Raw genomic sequence first — 15541 nt, 5'->3', positions numbered from 1 at the left:
ATTATATATAGGACAGCTTTGGATCCCTTCTATTTGAATCGATTAAAGTAGGTAGCCTGAAATCAAACTGATGGGGAACCTTGAACCGAGAGACAGAACCATCACAAAAGACGTGTGGAATCAGACTGTTCTGTACCCATCCTACTCAGTTATATTCTACTCATTGTAGTAAGGGACAGGTGGTATAGCGTGTACATACTACTAGTATGTAAAGCCATCAAGGAATTCCAATTCTAGATCTCGTGACACGATAAATTCCAATCCTTTCTTGGACTGATTTGATTTAAAAGGCAGCCTATGGAGTCCTTCACACGACAACTATCTCTTTAAATGTTCAAAGCTCCAACAACCCCGCTTCTCCATGGTAGCATGTCATGAAAAATTGAAATTAACAAGGGCTTATTCCAAAATATTAATTTTGAACCAAGATCCCTAAACAAATAGTGATTACAATCCCAGACCCCTCCGATGAGTCAGCAGGGGGAGTTGTCAGATAGACCCTCGCACACCAATCAACCAACAGTATCACAGACAAGGGACAAAAGAATTACATGCCAAAAGAGTTGAGAGCCATCACCTTGCACTGTTCGTTCATGGCCACCAATTGGGCCTCTTTCTTGTCAAGCAGAGCATTGAGCCTGACATTTTCTGCCATGAGTTTCTGGACTTCGGCCTCTTTCTTTGTCTTCTCTCCTTCCAAGTGAGTAGCCATGGCAACTAACCTGCTTTCGAAAAAATGCAAAGAGACAGTAAAGCCATATCCCAAGATGAAAAGATACTGGATTTCAATTTTTCAACCTACCAAAAGAGAAATTCAGCAGACAATTTCCATTATATATATATATATTTTAAAGTATGATTGATTGCATATAAGGGCTTCATTGAACTTAGACGATGAAGAGCAGTGGCATGTTTCATTTGAGTCCCAAAGACATGAGTGATTGACTTATCATGCTTACATCACAATGGGACAAATGTATATATCCTAAGTTCTAATCATAGTGACAAAGTCAAAGTTCGGGAATAATTTGGTAAGGGAGAGCTTTGAAAAAATTTGGCAAAAGTTGGAAAAAATAAAAAATAAAAATAACTTTAAGTGTAAAAAACAAGTATTTTATATATATACTTACTGAAAAAATGTTTGGCTCTCTTTAGGGCCTCCGAATGCCACCCTATGTGTGTGTATATATATATATATATATATATATAGTAAATGATAAAATAATACCTTAAAAATTTATAAAAACCCCAAGGGTTGGCCTAGTGGCAAGCCGAGCCTTGAAAAGCTCCTCAGGGAGAGTAGGTCAAGTGTTCTAAACCCCACGAAGCTATGAATTTCTTGGGGCCACCCTCTAGGGTCTGGTTGACCCTCGACTTAACCTGTTGCATGTAGGACTTTTCGAGGGGGCAGTGTGTGACTGCAGGATTAGTCCCACCCGAAGGGTGGGGATACCCACGATATCAAAAAATAAATATATATACATCGCAATGCACTCACCAGATATGAGTTCAAAATCATATCAAGTGTGCACGACAAAAGATGATGATTAGACATACATATGCTTTCAATTCCCTAAATGTGTGGGTAGTGTGAACCCGTAGGCTGTACGTGCCTGAAAACCAGTCCTGAGACCTAACAATAGTACAAAATCATAATCAACAAAAATAAGATGGCACAAAACAATTTTGCGCACCTTTCAAAGAGCATATCATTTGTTTGATGCTTCTCTGATGAAAGAAGTGTCTCTCTTACGGTGATAAGACTATTAACGTAGGATCTTAGTGACTCAAAATCCTGTTTCACACGACAAAGTTCCTGTTCATTTTCTGCAGCTCGTTGCCTTTGCCTAGATGTTTCCTGCACCATATCTTCTACCTTCTGCCGCATTTCATTTAGAAGACAATTTGTACCTTGTGCAAACCTCTCCATCTCCTCTACCTTCGCCGACATGCTCTCAATTTGGATAGCCTTCTTTCTGATTTCTTCTTTACTTAAATTTACTTTTTCTTTTTCAATAGCAGTTTCAGTTTCAGCCAGAATAACCCTCTTAACAAGAACCTCCATTAAACCTGTTACCATTTGTACAGATTTATGTATTTCACCAATACAAGTACTGTCATGTTCATCAACCGACCCATACCTGTTTCTAATTCCCACCAATGTTTCCTCATCTGGGATGTCAAATGTAGAAAGATCATCATCCTTAGACCAATTGGCCAATGCTGTACCATCTTTGTCAACTTGCCCCACCCCTTCCTGATGTCTGATCCCATACAAAGTATGGGCTAAATGTGGATTTGCCATGATCCGCGCCTTTGATTTCAAGTAGGTCAGCAATGTTGCAGTATCTTTGACCTTTCGAAAAAGTACTTCAAATTCCTTCTTTGCATTTTCCTCGGAGCCTTGAATAAAAGTCTTTACCTCCACCAACTTCGCTTGTAACTTTTCCACTTCAGACTGGCTCTGTTCCATTTTCTGCTCCCAATTGATGCTTGTTTGACTCAAATGAAACTTCAGGGGCGACAAATCTACAACTTCCTCCACTTCCTTGGCCATCACCTTTCCCTAATTACTCAAAATGAAATTTTAGTATATGAACCACAGAAAGTAGCTACCCTTCAACACAGGAAATGTATGTTGTGCATAGGACATGCATCTTATATATATATATATGAAATGGGAGTCACCATGCAATTTTCTTAAATGGTCCTTGTTAATAAGTAAGAAATTGTGTGGAAAGCTGGTGGGCTTCAAGCTTAATGTAGATCTCTAGAATGTGAATTTTTAGTATTGGTGATGTTCGGCTTGTTATTAGAGAGGAACATGATGTCGATACAAATTTTTTGCTTCCTATTGCATTGTTAATTCACATGTCATTTTTAAAACCTTAAGTCTTTGTGATGGGTTATAGCCCTCATTTCTGGAATGTGGACATTGAATATGACACCTTTTTTTGTTGGTTTGTACTCAGGTTCCATGGTCCAGTGGTTAGGATATGCGGACATTGAATGTGACACCTTTTTTTGTTGGAATTTAATCCATTCTCAGTAGAACTTCATTATTTTCTCTAGAGCGGTGGTTTGGATTGCTCTTACTAAAAATGAGGTTGAGGTGTGAATCCCAAATGGTTGTGATGTGCCAGTAATGTCCTAGTAAGTGATCTGAAAGAGAGATATATGGGAACAAGAAAGCTTGGAAAAGGCAAAGACGGAGAAAAGGGAAAGAAGGAGATTTCTTTTGGTGGAGATGTTATGTATCAAAAGATGGATCTGTGTACAGGTAGAGAATCACATTGCTTAGCAAAGGATCACGCTTCCTTTATAAAGAATCTGCTTGGGGAGGCGATTGAAAATCCATTTTTAAGAACATTTAGATGTGGGATGTACCAATAGGATTGTATATGTGTCATGGATGCATGACAAAAGGTCATATGATATTAGCTCCGAGTGGAGTTATTGCAATGGTTTATCATAAATGATAACATTCAATATGCTTAGATTAACGTCATGGATAGAGATTTCCTCAAGCTTGTTTTTTTAGTGGTAAAGTTAAAGAATGGTGATGAAGAATGAATTATGGATATTGATACATTAATCTGAAGAAGAAAAAGAGAATGGTTATTGAAACTGTGGACACCCATGGTGGACGACAAGCACTACACATAATAGTAAGTTCATGATGTAAGCAACTACAAGTGAAATGTTGTGCGACTACTAATTGTTAAGAGTAATAAATTATTATTAATATCATCTTTTTCTTCCTTTTGTTATTTGGTAATGATATATAATAGATTGTGCGGCTAGGGTTGGAGTCAATTTTGACTCCTCCCACATTTCTCCAATCTCCTCTCTTATTCTCCTCCTCAAACTCTTAATCTACACTAATCTATGATCTGAATGGAGTACAAACATCGAAAAAAGAAAATGTAGAAGATGATGGGTAAGATCATGTTTGAAATTCTCAACTTAATGGAGGTAATTAAAATTCATTGTCAAAAAGAACATTTTCAAGTTGGTTTGTAGTCATTGTTCAGTGAGACAGACTTCGAGAAGATTTCAATAGCTTTCGACAGTTTTTGTTACAGTCATCAACTCAACAGTTTTTTATACCATATAGGATTTAACAAACGAAAATTTTACTTTTTTTATGAGTTAGTTTTTTAGGGGTATTTTTCAATGACAATTGTAGAGTTGGTTAACCATAAAAGATCAGTTACACTAAGATAACACCAAAGGAACAAAACAAACACTAAATCACCTTAAGAAATTTCTATGTTAAATCGAACCACAAGGCACATATATCACATTTAATTACAAATTTCGGATTTAACCTAGACTGATCTACAAACTTTTAAAAAAAAATCCCAAAATCAATAGTGTAACCCGGTCAATCCGAACTCCCATAAACCCTAATCAATCTCATTCAAACAAGTAAACGAGCTATGCTATCTAGATTTATAAATAAGGAAGAAATGTTCACAATCTCATAATCCAGATTGCAAGAAATCGTTGTGATCTTGATTGAACAAACCCGGTTTCCAATTGAACTCGATCAAACTGAGTAGTTAAACAAACAAAAATCGGATTTAGAGAGAGAGAGAGAGAGATTACCTTCGAATTCGAGAAATCGGCCAACCTTCCTAGGGTTTTTTCGACTCTGAAAGAGACCAACACACGTTCAGTTAGGAGCGGAGAAGAGAAATGGGAGAGGGGAGAGTGGGCAGGTGGGACGGGTGGGACTGCTCATTCGCCACTTTTACTCTTTTCTTTTGGGTTATTAGATGCTATGTGGTAGGTGTTTTGGAGGGAAAAGATACTTTGTAGCGGTTAGTCCGCTTCAAAGAATTGAAGAAATTGTCTTCTTTGTATGACACGTGGTACTGTTTCATTAATACTGTCCGTTGGATCCACCATGCCAACAGTTAACATAATCTCCACTCTTATGGGTACCACCAAAAACAGGTATCCATACTAGTAGAGTGGTTGATTAAAACGGACTCATACTCTCTAAGTTGCTCGTTTGTGTCTTCGAATTGATGACACGGTCCTTGACCTCGATATGGTCTAACCGATTAATGAAATTACCCAAATACCCATCCCTAACCTCTAACCAAAGAGGCAAAAAGGCTTGATTTTACTTACCAATCTTCTGTGTGAAGCCAAAGGTGTCCCTTGGGATGATCTTGTTTCTACAGCGTTGGAGAATGGATCCGTCCTTGGATTTTCCTTCTCAGCTAAAAATTCAAGTTGACCAATTCCCATATTTTAAAGGTATGAATGAACCAATTTGATTTATAATATATTTTACAACAACTGATACAGAACACGAATGGGTAAACAAGTTATCATTGTATCCCTTTCTATCTCAAAAAGTCAATTCAGAAGTTTAAAAATCCCTACCAAATCTCTTCTTTCATTTAGGCTGATCTCGAAAAGAAAATTTACTTTTATCACTTGCACGCAACTAAATTATTTCTTAAAATATAATAGTTTAAAATTTTCAATTTCAAAAAAATAAAATTTAAAATTTTGTAAAATTCTTTTAATCATCAAATTATATTTCATTACATAAAGAGTGGTTTGTGAATGTGGTAGACATGGCAAGCACACAGAATCATAGATCTTTTTGTTTGAGCTACACGAGAAAAAAGATCCACGGTTCTGTGCACTTGCCACATCAATCACGTGCGGACCACCGCATTCAGTTTTGGCATGCCATTTTATCATCAGTCTTATGGAAAGGATGCCTCTGAGTCTTTGACTTTAACAGATCTTACTTTTAAAAAAAAATAACTAAAATATTGAGCTCCCAGAGTTGGTTAAAGTTAACCAAGTCCTGGAAGACTGTTTCAGAAGTGAGTAATATATTATTAGGCACAAAGAGAATGGCAGCGGCAACTATCAAATAACAACTTTCATTTGTTTCAATTGTATCACTTTGAACAGGCAAGCTTTGAAGAACATGACCTACCCACTTGAAATCAAAAAAAAAAAAAAAATCAAATAAAATTGAGCTAAAGGGCTCAAGCCCAGAGTCCACCAACGTAGTCAACAACTCGAGCGTGAAATATATTACACACACAGCCACTAAAGTAGGTGGGTAAAAATATGTATGTATAATACAACGACATAAGAGAGGGGGGGGGGTATGGAGATGCAGATTTATGTGAAAGATTGAACCACTGATGAGGTTGTGACCAAGCTGGAGAGAAGTCCAACAACAACAGCACTGTTGTAAGTGCTAGGTTCTGTTTGCATGGTGTTGTTCCTGTCATCATTAAAAGTTTCATTCAGGAATGGCCCACCAACAAGTGCTCCAATTGCCACATTAGGATTGGGATCAGTCGAGTTCAGCCACTTGAAGCCGTCTTCACAACCAGTATTTGCTTTGGCTGGAATTGAAGCTCCTCTGTGGTGTACAAATTGTGGGTATTTACTCCCATACCCAACTAAAAAGCTCATCTTCATTGGATTCTTCCCCAAAACATAGTCAGCCTATATCAAAAGTTGCATCGGGTTAGGGATAGGCTTATGGAATGTTGGAGAGAAGCTTTACAAGAAATCAGGATAAAAAACCTAAAAAAGAAAGTGCATTTAGATGGCACACGTATGAGCAATTGCAACCAACCATTCACACACAGGTTCCATAGATCAAGATCTCCCAGTTCAAATTTCAACCTGATAGGACAACTGTAACAATCTGATTCACATACTTCTTGACTATTCTCCATATTTTGTTTATGGCCATCAAAAGATTTGAAAGTTACAATCATCCAATCAGGTCTACTATTGGAATTGGAGATACATTCCAGGGGCATATTAATTATTAAATGGTGGGCCCTGAACCTGGTAATGTGTCTCGGTGTACCTCATTGGTGCTAGAAAATATACCTGTGAAATAGCAAACTTGCGGAGGTCTTCAGGTGTGTAAGATTTCCCATTACAAGAAAATGATGCCGTTCGGGAAGAAAGCATGTAATCACTGAAAATAACAGCTAGGAACGCAGAAGCTATAGGATGCTGTAGAGAGTTCCATTGACTAACCCATATCAGACCACCTGCATAAACAAACTATGCTGAGAGTAATGGATAAATCCTATTAAGAACAATGGCGGATCCAATTTCCACGTGTAGAAAGGACTCTATACCTAAGAGGTTCTACAAATTATAAAAATGAAGTATACCTAAAATAGTTTTTTTTTTTTTTTTAATGAATAAATCCTAAAGAAGTTGTCTTTAGCAATATCAAAGTCATTTTCTGTGGATACAACAGAATAAAACTGATTGGGGACGTGCCCTACACTCCATACCATTCGCAGACTAGAGATCCTAACCATTTGATGGGTCCAACATAGGAGCTATGACATCCTAATGTAGATGGCAGATTTCTAAGGGGTCAAGCTCAAGGATACGAAAGCACTACCCATGTCAACGTGGATGCTCCACCACATGGACCTTTTCCTCGGAAATCAAGTTACATTGAAGGTTTGACCAGCAACTCCCTTTGAAGGTGACACACGACGCAGCAACACCATCTTGAGGGGTCCATGGGCGATCCTAGCCTCCTAGGATTGGAGGTCAAGAAGATTGTGCTAATTGGATTTGTTTAGGGAATGTCCCCTTTCCTGCCAATAAATTTAACAAGGAGCATTGTGCCAAGGTCCCACGGCACTGTTGATACAGCCAGTATTTACAAGTGTCAGGGGAGAAGGGTCTCTTAACTTTTAACAGAGTGAAAAACAGTACTTTGGTATAGAAGCGCCATCTACCACCCTGACATGAGGAGCAAGCATGACTGAGAGGGAATGGCATCTTGCCTTGTCCAACTCATTAATGACACAATGATCACCCAGATTTGAGGATCATAACATCTAATTGCCTTGTCCAATTCATCTGAGAGCTCCCACATAGGGGACAACAAACCATCAGATGGCAATAATTATCAGACAGTGGAACTTTGACCTAGAAGATCTCCTTTACGGGATCCATCAAATGGGGCGCTTAGGTCCCTTGCATCTGTGCCACGTTTCGGATAGTGCCACTCGAGAAAATTCAGCATAGTTTAGTTCAATTAGAAATCTCAAAGACATGACTGACTCGAGCAGGAACAAACACTAAAGGAAACCGAGCAGTAGGAACCACAAAAGAAAGAAAACTGGAAGGAAGAAATGCCTGTTTATAGCTGTCATGTAGCATAAGAAGCAAAATAATTACCATCGGTTCTGCTGGATGTGGCTGTAGGAGAATTCGGAAGAAGACCACACATAACAGCCTCAGCTGTTTTCCTGTACATCTGGAGTCCAGAGTTCTCAGATTTTGAGGTCTCTTTTGCACCAAAGAAGCTTACTCTGGACAATAAAACCTGCTCCAAGATTACAAAATTATTAGAGAATACCAGCTCTAGAGTTGCATACCAGTTTACATGTTATGCCAAAACTCAGAAAGGTAATAAATAGACCAGGTGGAAAAATAAAGCATGGCCATGGTTGGGAGGATCTTTTCTCCATTTTTTTTTAGAATTATTTTTATAACAATAAGGAAGAGCTTTCTCTGCTTAAAGGTTTATGATTGTTGTTCCTCTACTTTTCCAGTTTCCTTTAATGTATAATGCCAATATTGATAGAGGAATATTTCTCGGCCAATGAGTTGGCTAATTGGGTAGGTGACTATCAAACCTAGGGCATGGGAGACTGTAGGACTACGAAATGAATGGATTGAAAATCATGAAAATGACTCTTCTCATTCATATCATGCTTTTTTTATTTAAATTTAAAAATTCTTTACAATTCAAAAACAACATAAAGTAAATATGTTCTACAGAAAACAAGAAAGGACTTTCACCAACCATATACAGTGTTCTCTTACATTTCAATAACTTCAAGTAAATTATAACTAAAGATAAACAAAGTAACATATATCTACGTTGAAAGAAACAACCTAACATTAAAAACAGAAATGCACCCATGAAAATTATATTGTTCTTTGCATTTCTTAACTATCAATAGATAGAGAAACAAAGATATGGTTTTGTTCTTGTTATCACCCTGAGAGCTCCTATCAACATTATGGTAATAACTAGTACAGAATGTAGAGCAGAAATGAATTAAATTAGCATCTCTTAGGAAAAAAGTAAACAAACCTGTGTTCCTGCAAGCTTGTCATCCCAACTAAACCATGTCGGACTTCCCCACTTAGCAAAAGCTTTCCCATTTTGTACAGTCACATAATTTAGGTATGACTGGTCCCCTGTTGCATGATAGAGCCAGGTAGCCGCCCACAAGAGCTCATCATTAAATCCTGTAGAATTATAGTACGTCTGGACTTGGGGTATGCTGATACTGTAAGAAACTCTATAAGTATCTGCGAAAGTAAATAATTGCCGGGCATGCTTAAGAAGCAAATCCGAATATGTGGAATTGATTTTCTTGAACACCAAAGAAGCTGATGCCAGAGCTGCGGCCGTTTCTGCTGCAACCTCTGTTCCTGGAGAAGTTGTGTTCACCTGTGTGAGAGGCCTTTTCTCGGCCATGGTTTCAGGTCTTTCCCAACATTTGTGGTCGAGATCGGGATCACCCACCTGCCAAAAATAACATCATAGTTTCCGATTACAATAGTTTAATTTAATCAACCTTTTGGCCTAGGAGATCATCAAGGTGGGACCCATAAAAATACAGGGTTTCAATCCCTATTTGCAACTTAAGAGAATAACCCATCAAGAAACAGTACAAAGTGATCCATATCAATCTTCAGAGTTCCATATTTGAGTAACCTGAATATAGAGCACGTTCTCGGACGGATGGGCATTGATAAGATAATCTGTGATCCACTTGAGTGAGTCTTGAGCAGATTCCAGCTGCTTCACTGCATTCATCTGATCCCCATACTCGAGGATGGTCCACGACAGCACTGTAGCAGTGAATGCCATCGGGAAACCAAACTTCATGTGATCTCCAGCATCATACATTCCTTTTGACAGGTCCAAATGATCCTCACTTCCATCCTTTAGAGCCGAATTCCCTCTCCAAGAAATCTTGTTATTCACCAATCTACCAGCTGGAAGAACAAAGTAATGTCTTCACTTCAGTTAAAAGTTAAAGGAGACGACTCAAATGATTAAATGATATATACTTTAACTTCAGAGGTTGGAAATTCAACGATAGTTAGAGCATCTCTAGTCACGACTCAAATTTTTACTCAGATTTAAGTAAAAATTTGAGTTTACTCAAATCTTTTTTTAAAATTTCATCTTCTCCCCGAAACTTTTTTTTTCTCCAAACTTATATTGAAATATGACCACTGAGAATTTGGGTCAGCATTTGAGTCTCCCTTGATTTGGGGAAACATTATCTCCCTTGGTTTGAGATCACTTTGAGCAAAGGAGTGGAACTCCATTTTACCCTTTTTTACTCAAATTTGAATTTGAGTATGGATCTGAGTTAGGGCTGGAGATGCTCTTAGATGACAAAGAGGCAAGAAAATCAGATCAGATCTGGAGATTAATTAGTACACCAGAAATGCTGAACATGTCGTCAACAACTCAAATGAATTCTAGAATTGGAAAGCCAAAAAAGAACAAAACACTAATCAAAGACTCTATTTCAGTATAACAGGAGAAACCAAAATTTATATATATATATATATCACTTCAAATTTACAGGACATTGCAAAATATTATATTTTAGATCTAGATGTGCAGAATATCATTGCAATGTAATATAATTTCTATGACCAAAGAGAGAATTTTTAGTAGAGATGAAGAAAAAACAAATTATTAAGGGACGAAAAGAAAGTACATTTTTGAACATCAAAGAATTGCAGAGCGATGTTGAGAGCCTCTGAGTATTTCGTATCAATGGCGCCTGGAGGTCCTGGAACGGGAGCCGCCTCTAAATGATGAGATTTTTTCTTCCGAAGTGTGAGAACAGCGCCTGTGACAACAAGCGCTGCGATAGCTAACACAATTAAATACCAACACCATCCCTTGGACTTCGATTCGGCTCCCATCAGATGAAATCTTCAGAGAAACAGACACAATTTAGGGATTTTGGTCTCGTTTTCGCTAAACTTCAAACAAGTGAGGAGATCTCGGCCAAGATACTAATAGGAGAAGAAATGAGTTTCTAGGGTTTAGATCTCTCTACAACTACCCGCATTGAGCAAGATCTCAACATAAATGGAGTATTCGAAAGTCCAAGAGATTCAATATGAACAGTAGCAATGCAGCTCAGAAGAGATCTTCTAGGGTTTCTGAATTGATTTAAAACCCTAATTCAGAGATGATAAAAGCTGGATCTGGTTCAAGTCGACTGGTAGACAAAGAAGAGAGACAGAACTCCAGTTAAAGACTTACAGGTTCTCCGTTCTCGCCTACACCGACACCATAAAAGATGATACCAACCACGCGGGCTAAATCTGTTTTTTCATGTATGACAAAAATACCCTTACAGTTCTTCGGATTTTTCAGAAAAAACTTTATTACTGTTCGCCTCAGGAAAATGTGCTCCTTATTTTTAAACCATCAGATGCTCTTCAAGTGTAAACTAAGCAAATTTTAGGGAAAATCCAACGGTTAAAATGGTTAGGAAAATGTCATCCTAAAGCGGACTCCAACAAAGATATCAGTTGCTTAAACTACCCAGAGAATGCATGGAAGCAAAGAATCTTGGATTTGATCAAGATTTCGAAACTCCTTATCGGCCGTGGATTTTAGCTTGCCTTATACTGATTACGAATCTTCATAAAGAGATTCCATCGATTAAATGATCCTAACCATCCATGAAGAACTGCAAGACTTGCAAGCGAAGGCTAATATCGTCGATTTGTTTATGGTACGAAAAGGCAGGTACAGTTGGTTTGTCATTTTCTATTAGAGACAGAATCCTATAGTGTTGAGAGTTGTTTAATATATCACTCCGGGACTTCTTTACTTGACAAGTACCACATTCTCTCGAGCCCATCGACATATGTTGTTAAGGGGTGTCTTTAAAGATTTAAAACACAAATCAAAAAGTGTTTTGAAATATTATTATTTGCTCTAGTGTCCTTGTCCAAGACCATGATTTGTTGATGAGTCGTGCTATTACCTGCATTAGATATTAGATTCAAAACTGAGCCGATCTAACAGTATGCACATAACCATAGATTTATTTCTTTGAAATACAAGTTAAAAAATCAGTGGTTCTCTATTCATTGTCAAGTCAACTTAATATTGAATCTAGCGTTCAACGCAGGTAATCGAGCATTTTCTTCTGCTCATTGCTAGGCATCTTCTCAAGAAGTCCTTTTTTCGTTAAACCCTTTACCTCCTACACGAATTTCCAATCTCCTTATAAGAGAACATTCTTGATCCAAACGATTATAATCTCAAATCTAACTTTATGACGTCGGGAGTTTATCAAGAGAAACGATTTCTAACTATTAAAGTTGGTTTTAAGGAAATGATCCTAAGATTTGTTCTTGTAATTGGTTCAAAATTTGTGAGTAATCTCATCCTCAATTTTTCAATTAGGCTGAAAGTGAGTGTAGATTTATACTAATGTCTCTTATTTTCTTATTGTAAAGCATATGAAGTTCAATATGAAAATCAACGATCAGAGTGCTTTTAGGGGTCAAGTAAAACATACACTTTTAGTGCTATGTGAACACAGATGATATTGAGAGCTTGATAACTTTCGAACTTCATGGAGTACAGGATCTAAACTCCGTAAAATTTATATCAATACCGTGTAACCGTGTCAGTGTATTTTTGGGCTTGATTTGGAATATCGGTAGCTACCACATTAAATAGTCTTGATATTTTTTGGCGCAGACATATGACATTCAAATATTTGTGATGGGACCAACTAAATAATTATCAGGAAAATTACTTAATGACCCCGAATTAGGGATTTCTTTCTAAACAACCCCTATTTTTTTATTTTTTATTTTTCATCGACTTAATAATTCCTTTGTACAAAAATAAATTTCTTAGTTCCCCCTCACCACCTTTTAATTGGTGTGAAGGATGATTCAAATTATTAAGGTCAAACTTTATTCTAGTTGTTGAGATATGTTTTTTACAATCATGATGGTCAACAATTGAAAATCGTTAATCTTAACATTTGTACGTGAATCACGAGAATAGTAATTCAAATTTAAAATGTTGAGATTGACGATTAAAATGATTGATCACAATTATTTGATTTGTCAATCGTGAAAAATTGAGTTTGCCATTTCATCGGAGTGAGGGGGGCATTAAGAAAGAAATATTTTATTAATCAAGTTGTTAAAATACAATTATCAAGCTTAGGGTGCATTTAGAAACACGTTTCTATCGCAATGTCTATTAAGTAATTTTCCCTTGATTATCTGGCCTAAGATGTCTTCGTGACACATACAATTTGGCTTATTCACTAGTGACATATTAATGTTAGATTTGAATCGCAAAAGTTAATTAAACCAATATTTAAGAATCAATCATCGATGTAGTGGCAACAAGACAACTTACATCTCCCATAAAGGGGGCAACCCCTCTTGACAATCAAAGTTGTTCAACTCATGAACCCCACCTCACCAATTGTATTATTTTTGTCGATTGCCATGTACGAAAAAGTAATAGTTTTGAAATAATTGTATTTATCAATGGTTAGAATTATCAGATCGAATTGATTAATGCTTAAATATGATTCGCTCTCCAATCACAAACCGCCAAACTATGTAAATAAGATTTTGCATTTTGCATTAAGATATAAGCTATGGATATGTTTTGAGTAGCATAATCATCAAAACATTGGATATATAGGTTGAATATTTTATGAACTCTCCTTGTAAAATTATGGTGAGCGTTGACACAATATGTAGGAATCAAAAATATTTGTTCCTAGGGATTAGAAAAGGAAACAAATCCAACCCAATTCAAACCCGATTAAACAATAATGGGTTCAAACCAAAACCTTCCAAAAAGGTGGTTCAACCTCCCAAGGGAGTCGACCCCTCTTCAATCATGTCCAAGGTGGTTCGACCCTGTAAGGATTTGACCCCTTTAGACATTGTCTAAGGTGGCTTCTCTTCATTCACAAGCAAAAAGTGATTCGCCCCTTTAGGGAGCCAACCCCTCAAAGTAATAACCAAAGGTGGTTCAACCATCATAGGAGCCGACCCCACTTCATTATATCTAAACATTGATTCGACCCCTTCGAGAACTGAGTAGTCAGTGGATTGAATCAATTATCAATTACAAAGTAAAAGTCACTCTTCATGTTTATTACATAAACCATAAGGAGTAGAGCTTTAAGGTCATTATGATATTATGGGTCTTCAATGAATTTAATGTTAGACAACATGGGAAGTGGTTACATTTGAGTTTAATACTCTGTATTAATAAGTCAACTCTATAAATAGAAAAACTTCTTCCATTCAAATCTAAAGCAGAAAACACAATAATTATCTATTTCTAAGTTTTTTCTCTTGCTCTGTATTTTTTTATAAAATACAAACTAGAACATTGAAGGCCCTTTGATCGGCACAATTGCACCACATCAACGTCATTTCATGTTAGACTGATGGAAAAGACGATCGAAAAAAAAATCTATTGGAGAAGACAACTAGAGTAAGCATTTAATATAAACATCGAATTCGAAGATTAAAGCGTCATCAATAACACAAATCTTGAAGAGTGGGAGATCCGAAAAATCTCCTATGCAACCAATACTCAAATCCATATTCACCTATTAGTTACTAACTAATAATCTTGTTTGCCTAATTGAAAAGTTTGCAACCAATAATATAAATCAATTTAAGTGATTTTGAATAAGATTGAATGGAGGAATAAATTTTAATTGGAAAGGATGAAGATGAGTATGAATGCAAGAAGATAGCCCATTTTTATGCTGGCTTTGGATGCAATAAATTATTTGGTGGCTATTTTTTATTTTTTTTCAATTTTCTTTTGAAACGTAGAAAATTTAAATTTACTCGAGAATAGAAGAGATGTACTAAGAGGTGATCTATGACATTTCAAAAGGGTTTGAACTCTGAATAATGATTTTTATAAGATTGTGAATGGGATGGTTGGGCCGGACTTGGTTGAGCACTAGCCTGGCCCTAAAGAAGTGGGCTTTTCTTAAACCAAACTTATACCGCTAGCCCTAACAGGTTTTGGCCCAACTTAGGTCGGGTATAACACGAATACATGACTAAAATTCAATACATTTAATGAAAAAATGTACTTTTCAAATAATATTTTTTGTGTATTTGAATATTATCCAATTGAATTTGAAAATCAATGTCCTATTAACCTGTAATGTTATAGGTTAATAAGACATTTGTTATAGATAAAGTTAAATTATTCAATTTAATTGTTATAGATGAAAGTTAAATTATAATTATATATAATATTTTACTTTTATTTAAGGTTTTTTTTTTATATAATAATTTTCATATAATTCAATATATTATGAGTATTTTTATAAGATATAGGAGAGGATCTGACAGGGCTTCGCATTATTAGGCCTTAGCCCAACCAAATTTGACACGCTGAAAATTATTGAGCCTGACCCAACCC

At 36.5% G+C, this 15541-nt stretch overlaps 2 protein-coding genes across 2 annotated transcripts; both read right to left on the bottom strand.

The window, feature by feature from the left end:
• Positions 1-382: 382 nt before the first annotated feature.
• On the bottom strand, positions 383-4776 carry LOC147408799 (uncharacterized). Its single transcript, XM_086421980.1, has 3 exons — positions 4612-4776; positions 1695-2566; positions 383-722 (listed from the first exon to the last, which is right to left on the bottom strand). The coding sequence occupies exons 2-3, from the start codon at positions 2555-2557 to the stop codon at positions 548-550; spliced, it is 1038 nt and encodes a 345-aa protein (XP_086278106.1). The 5' UTR covers positions 2558-2566; positions 4612-4776; the 3' UTR covers positions 383-547.
• A 1123-nt stretch (positions 4777-5899) lies between these two features.
• LOC147408798 (endoglucanase 24-like) lies at positions 5900-11383 on the bottom strand. The gene is made up of 6 exons (XM_086421978.1): positions 10794-11383; positions 9770-10053; positions 9140-9577; positions 8215-8362; positions 6892-7058; positions 5900-6495 (listed from the first exon to the last, which is right to left on the bottom strand). Exons 1-6 carry the CDS (start codon positions 11002-11004, stop codon positions 6163-6165), a joined length of 1581 nt encoding a protein of 526 aa, XP_086278104.1. The 5' UTR covers positions 11005-11383; the 3' UTR covers positions 5900-6162.
• Between the last annotated feature and the right edge of the window lie 4158 nt (positions 11384-15541).

The sequence above is a fragment of the Akebia trifoliata genome, chromosome 2 (assembly GCF_017979445.1).
Source record: "Akebia trifoliata isolate Shusen 1 chromosome 2, ASM1797944v1, whole genome shotgun sequence".
Taxonomy (NCBI): domain Eukaryota; kingdom Viridiplantae; phylum Streptophyta; class Magnoliopsida; order Ranunculales; family Lardizabalaceae; genus Akebia; species Akebia trifoliata.
This window is presented reverse-complemented; position numbering and strand designations above follow the sequence as displayed.

Bases quoted from the DNA above. Each gene is read 5' to 3' on its own strand.
- LOC147408799 (XM_086421980.1), bottom strand. From the start codon at position 2,557: ATGGCCAAGGAAGTGGAGGAAGTTGTAGATTTGTCGCCCCTGAAGTTT. The intron at 723-1,694 runs GTGCGCAAAATT...TTTCGAAAGCAG, and splicing joins AATGATATGCTCTTTGAAAG to GTTAGTTGCCATGGCTACTC.
- LOC147408798 (XM_086421978.1), bottom strand. From the start codon at position 11,004: ATGGGAGCCGAATCGAAGTCCAAGGGATGGTGTTGGTATTTAATTGTG. The intron at 10,054-10,793 runs GTACTTTCTTTT...TTGTTCTTCCAG, and splicing joins ATTCTTTGATGTTCAAAAAT to CTGGTAGATTGGTGAATAAC. The intron at 7,059-8,214 runs GTAATTATTTTG...TTGTTTATGCAG, and splicing joins CACATCCAGCAGAACCGATG to GTGGTCTGATATGGGTTAGT.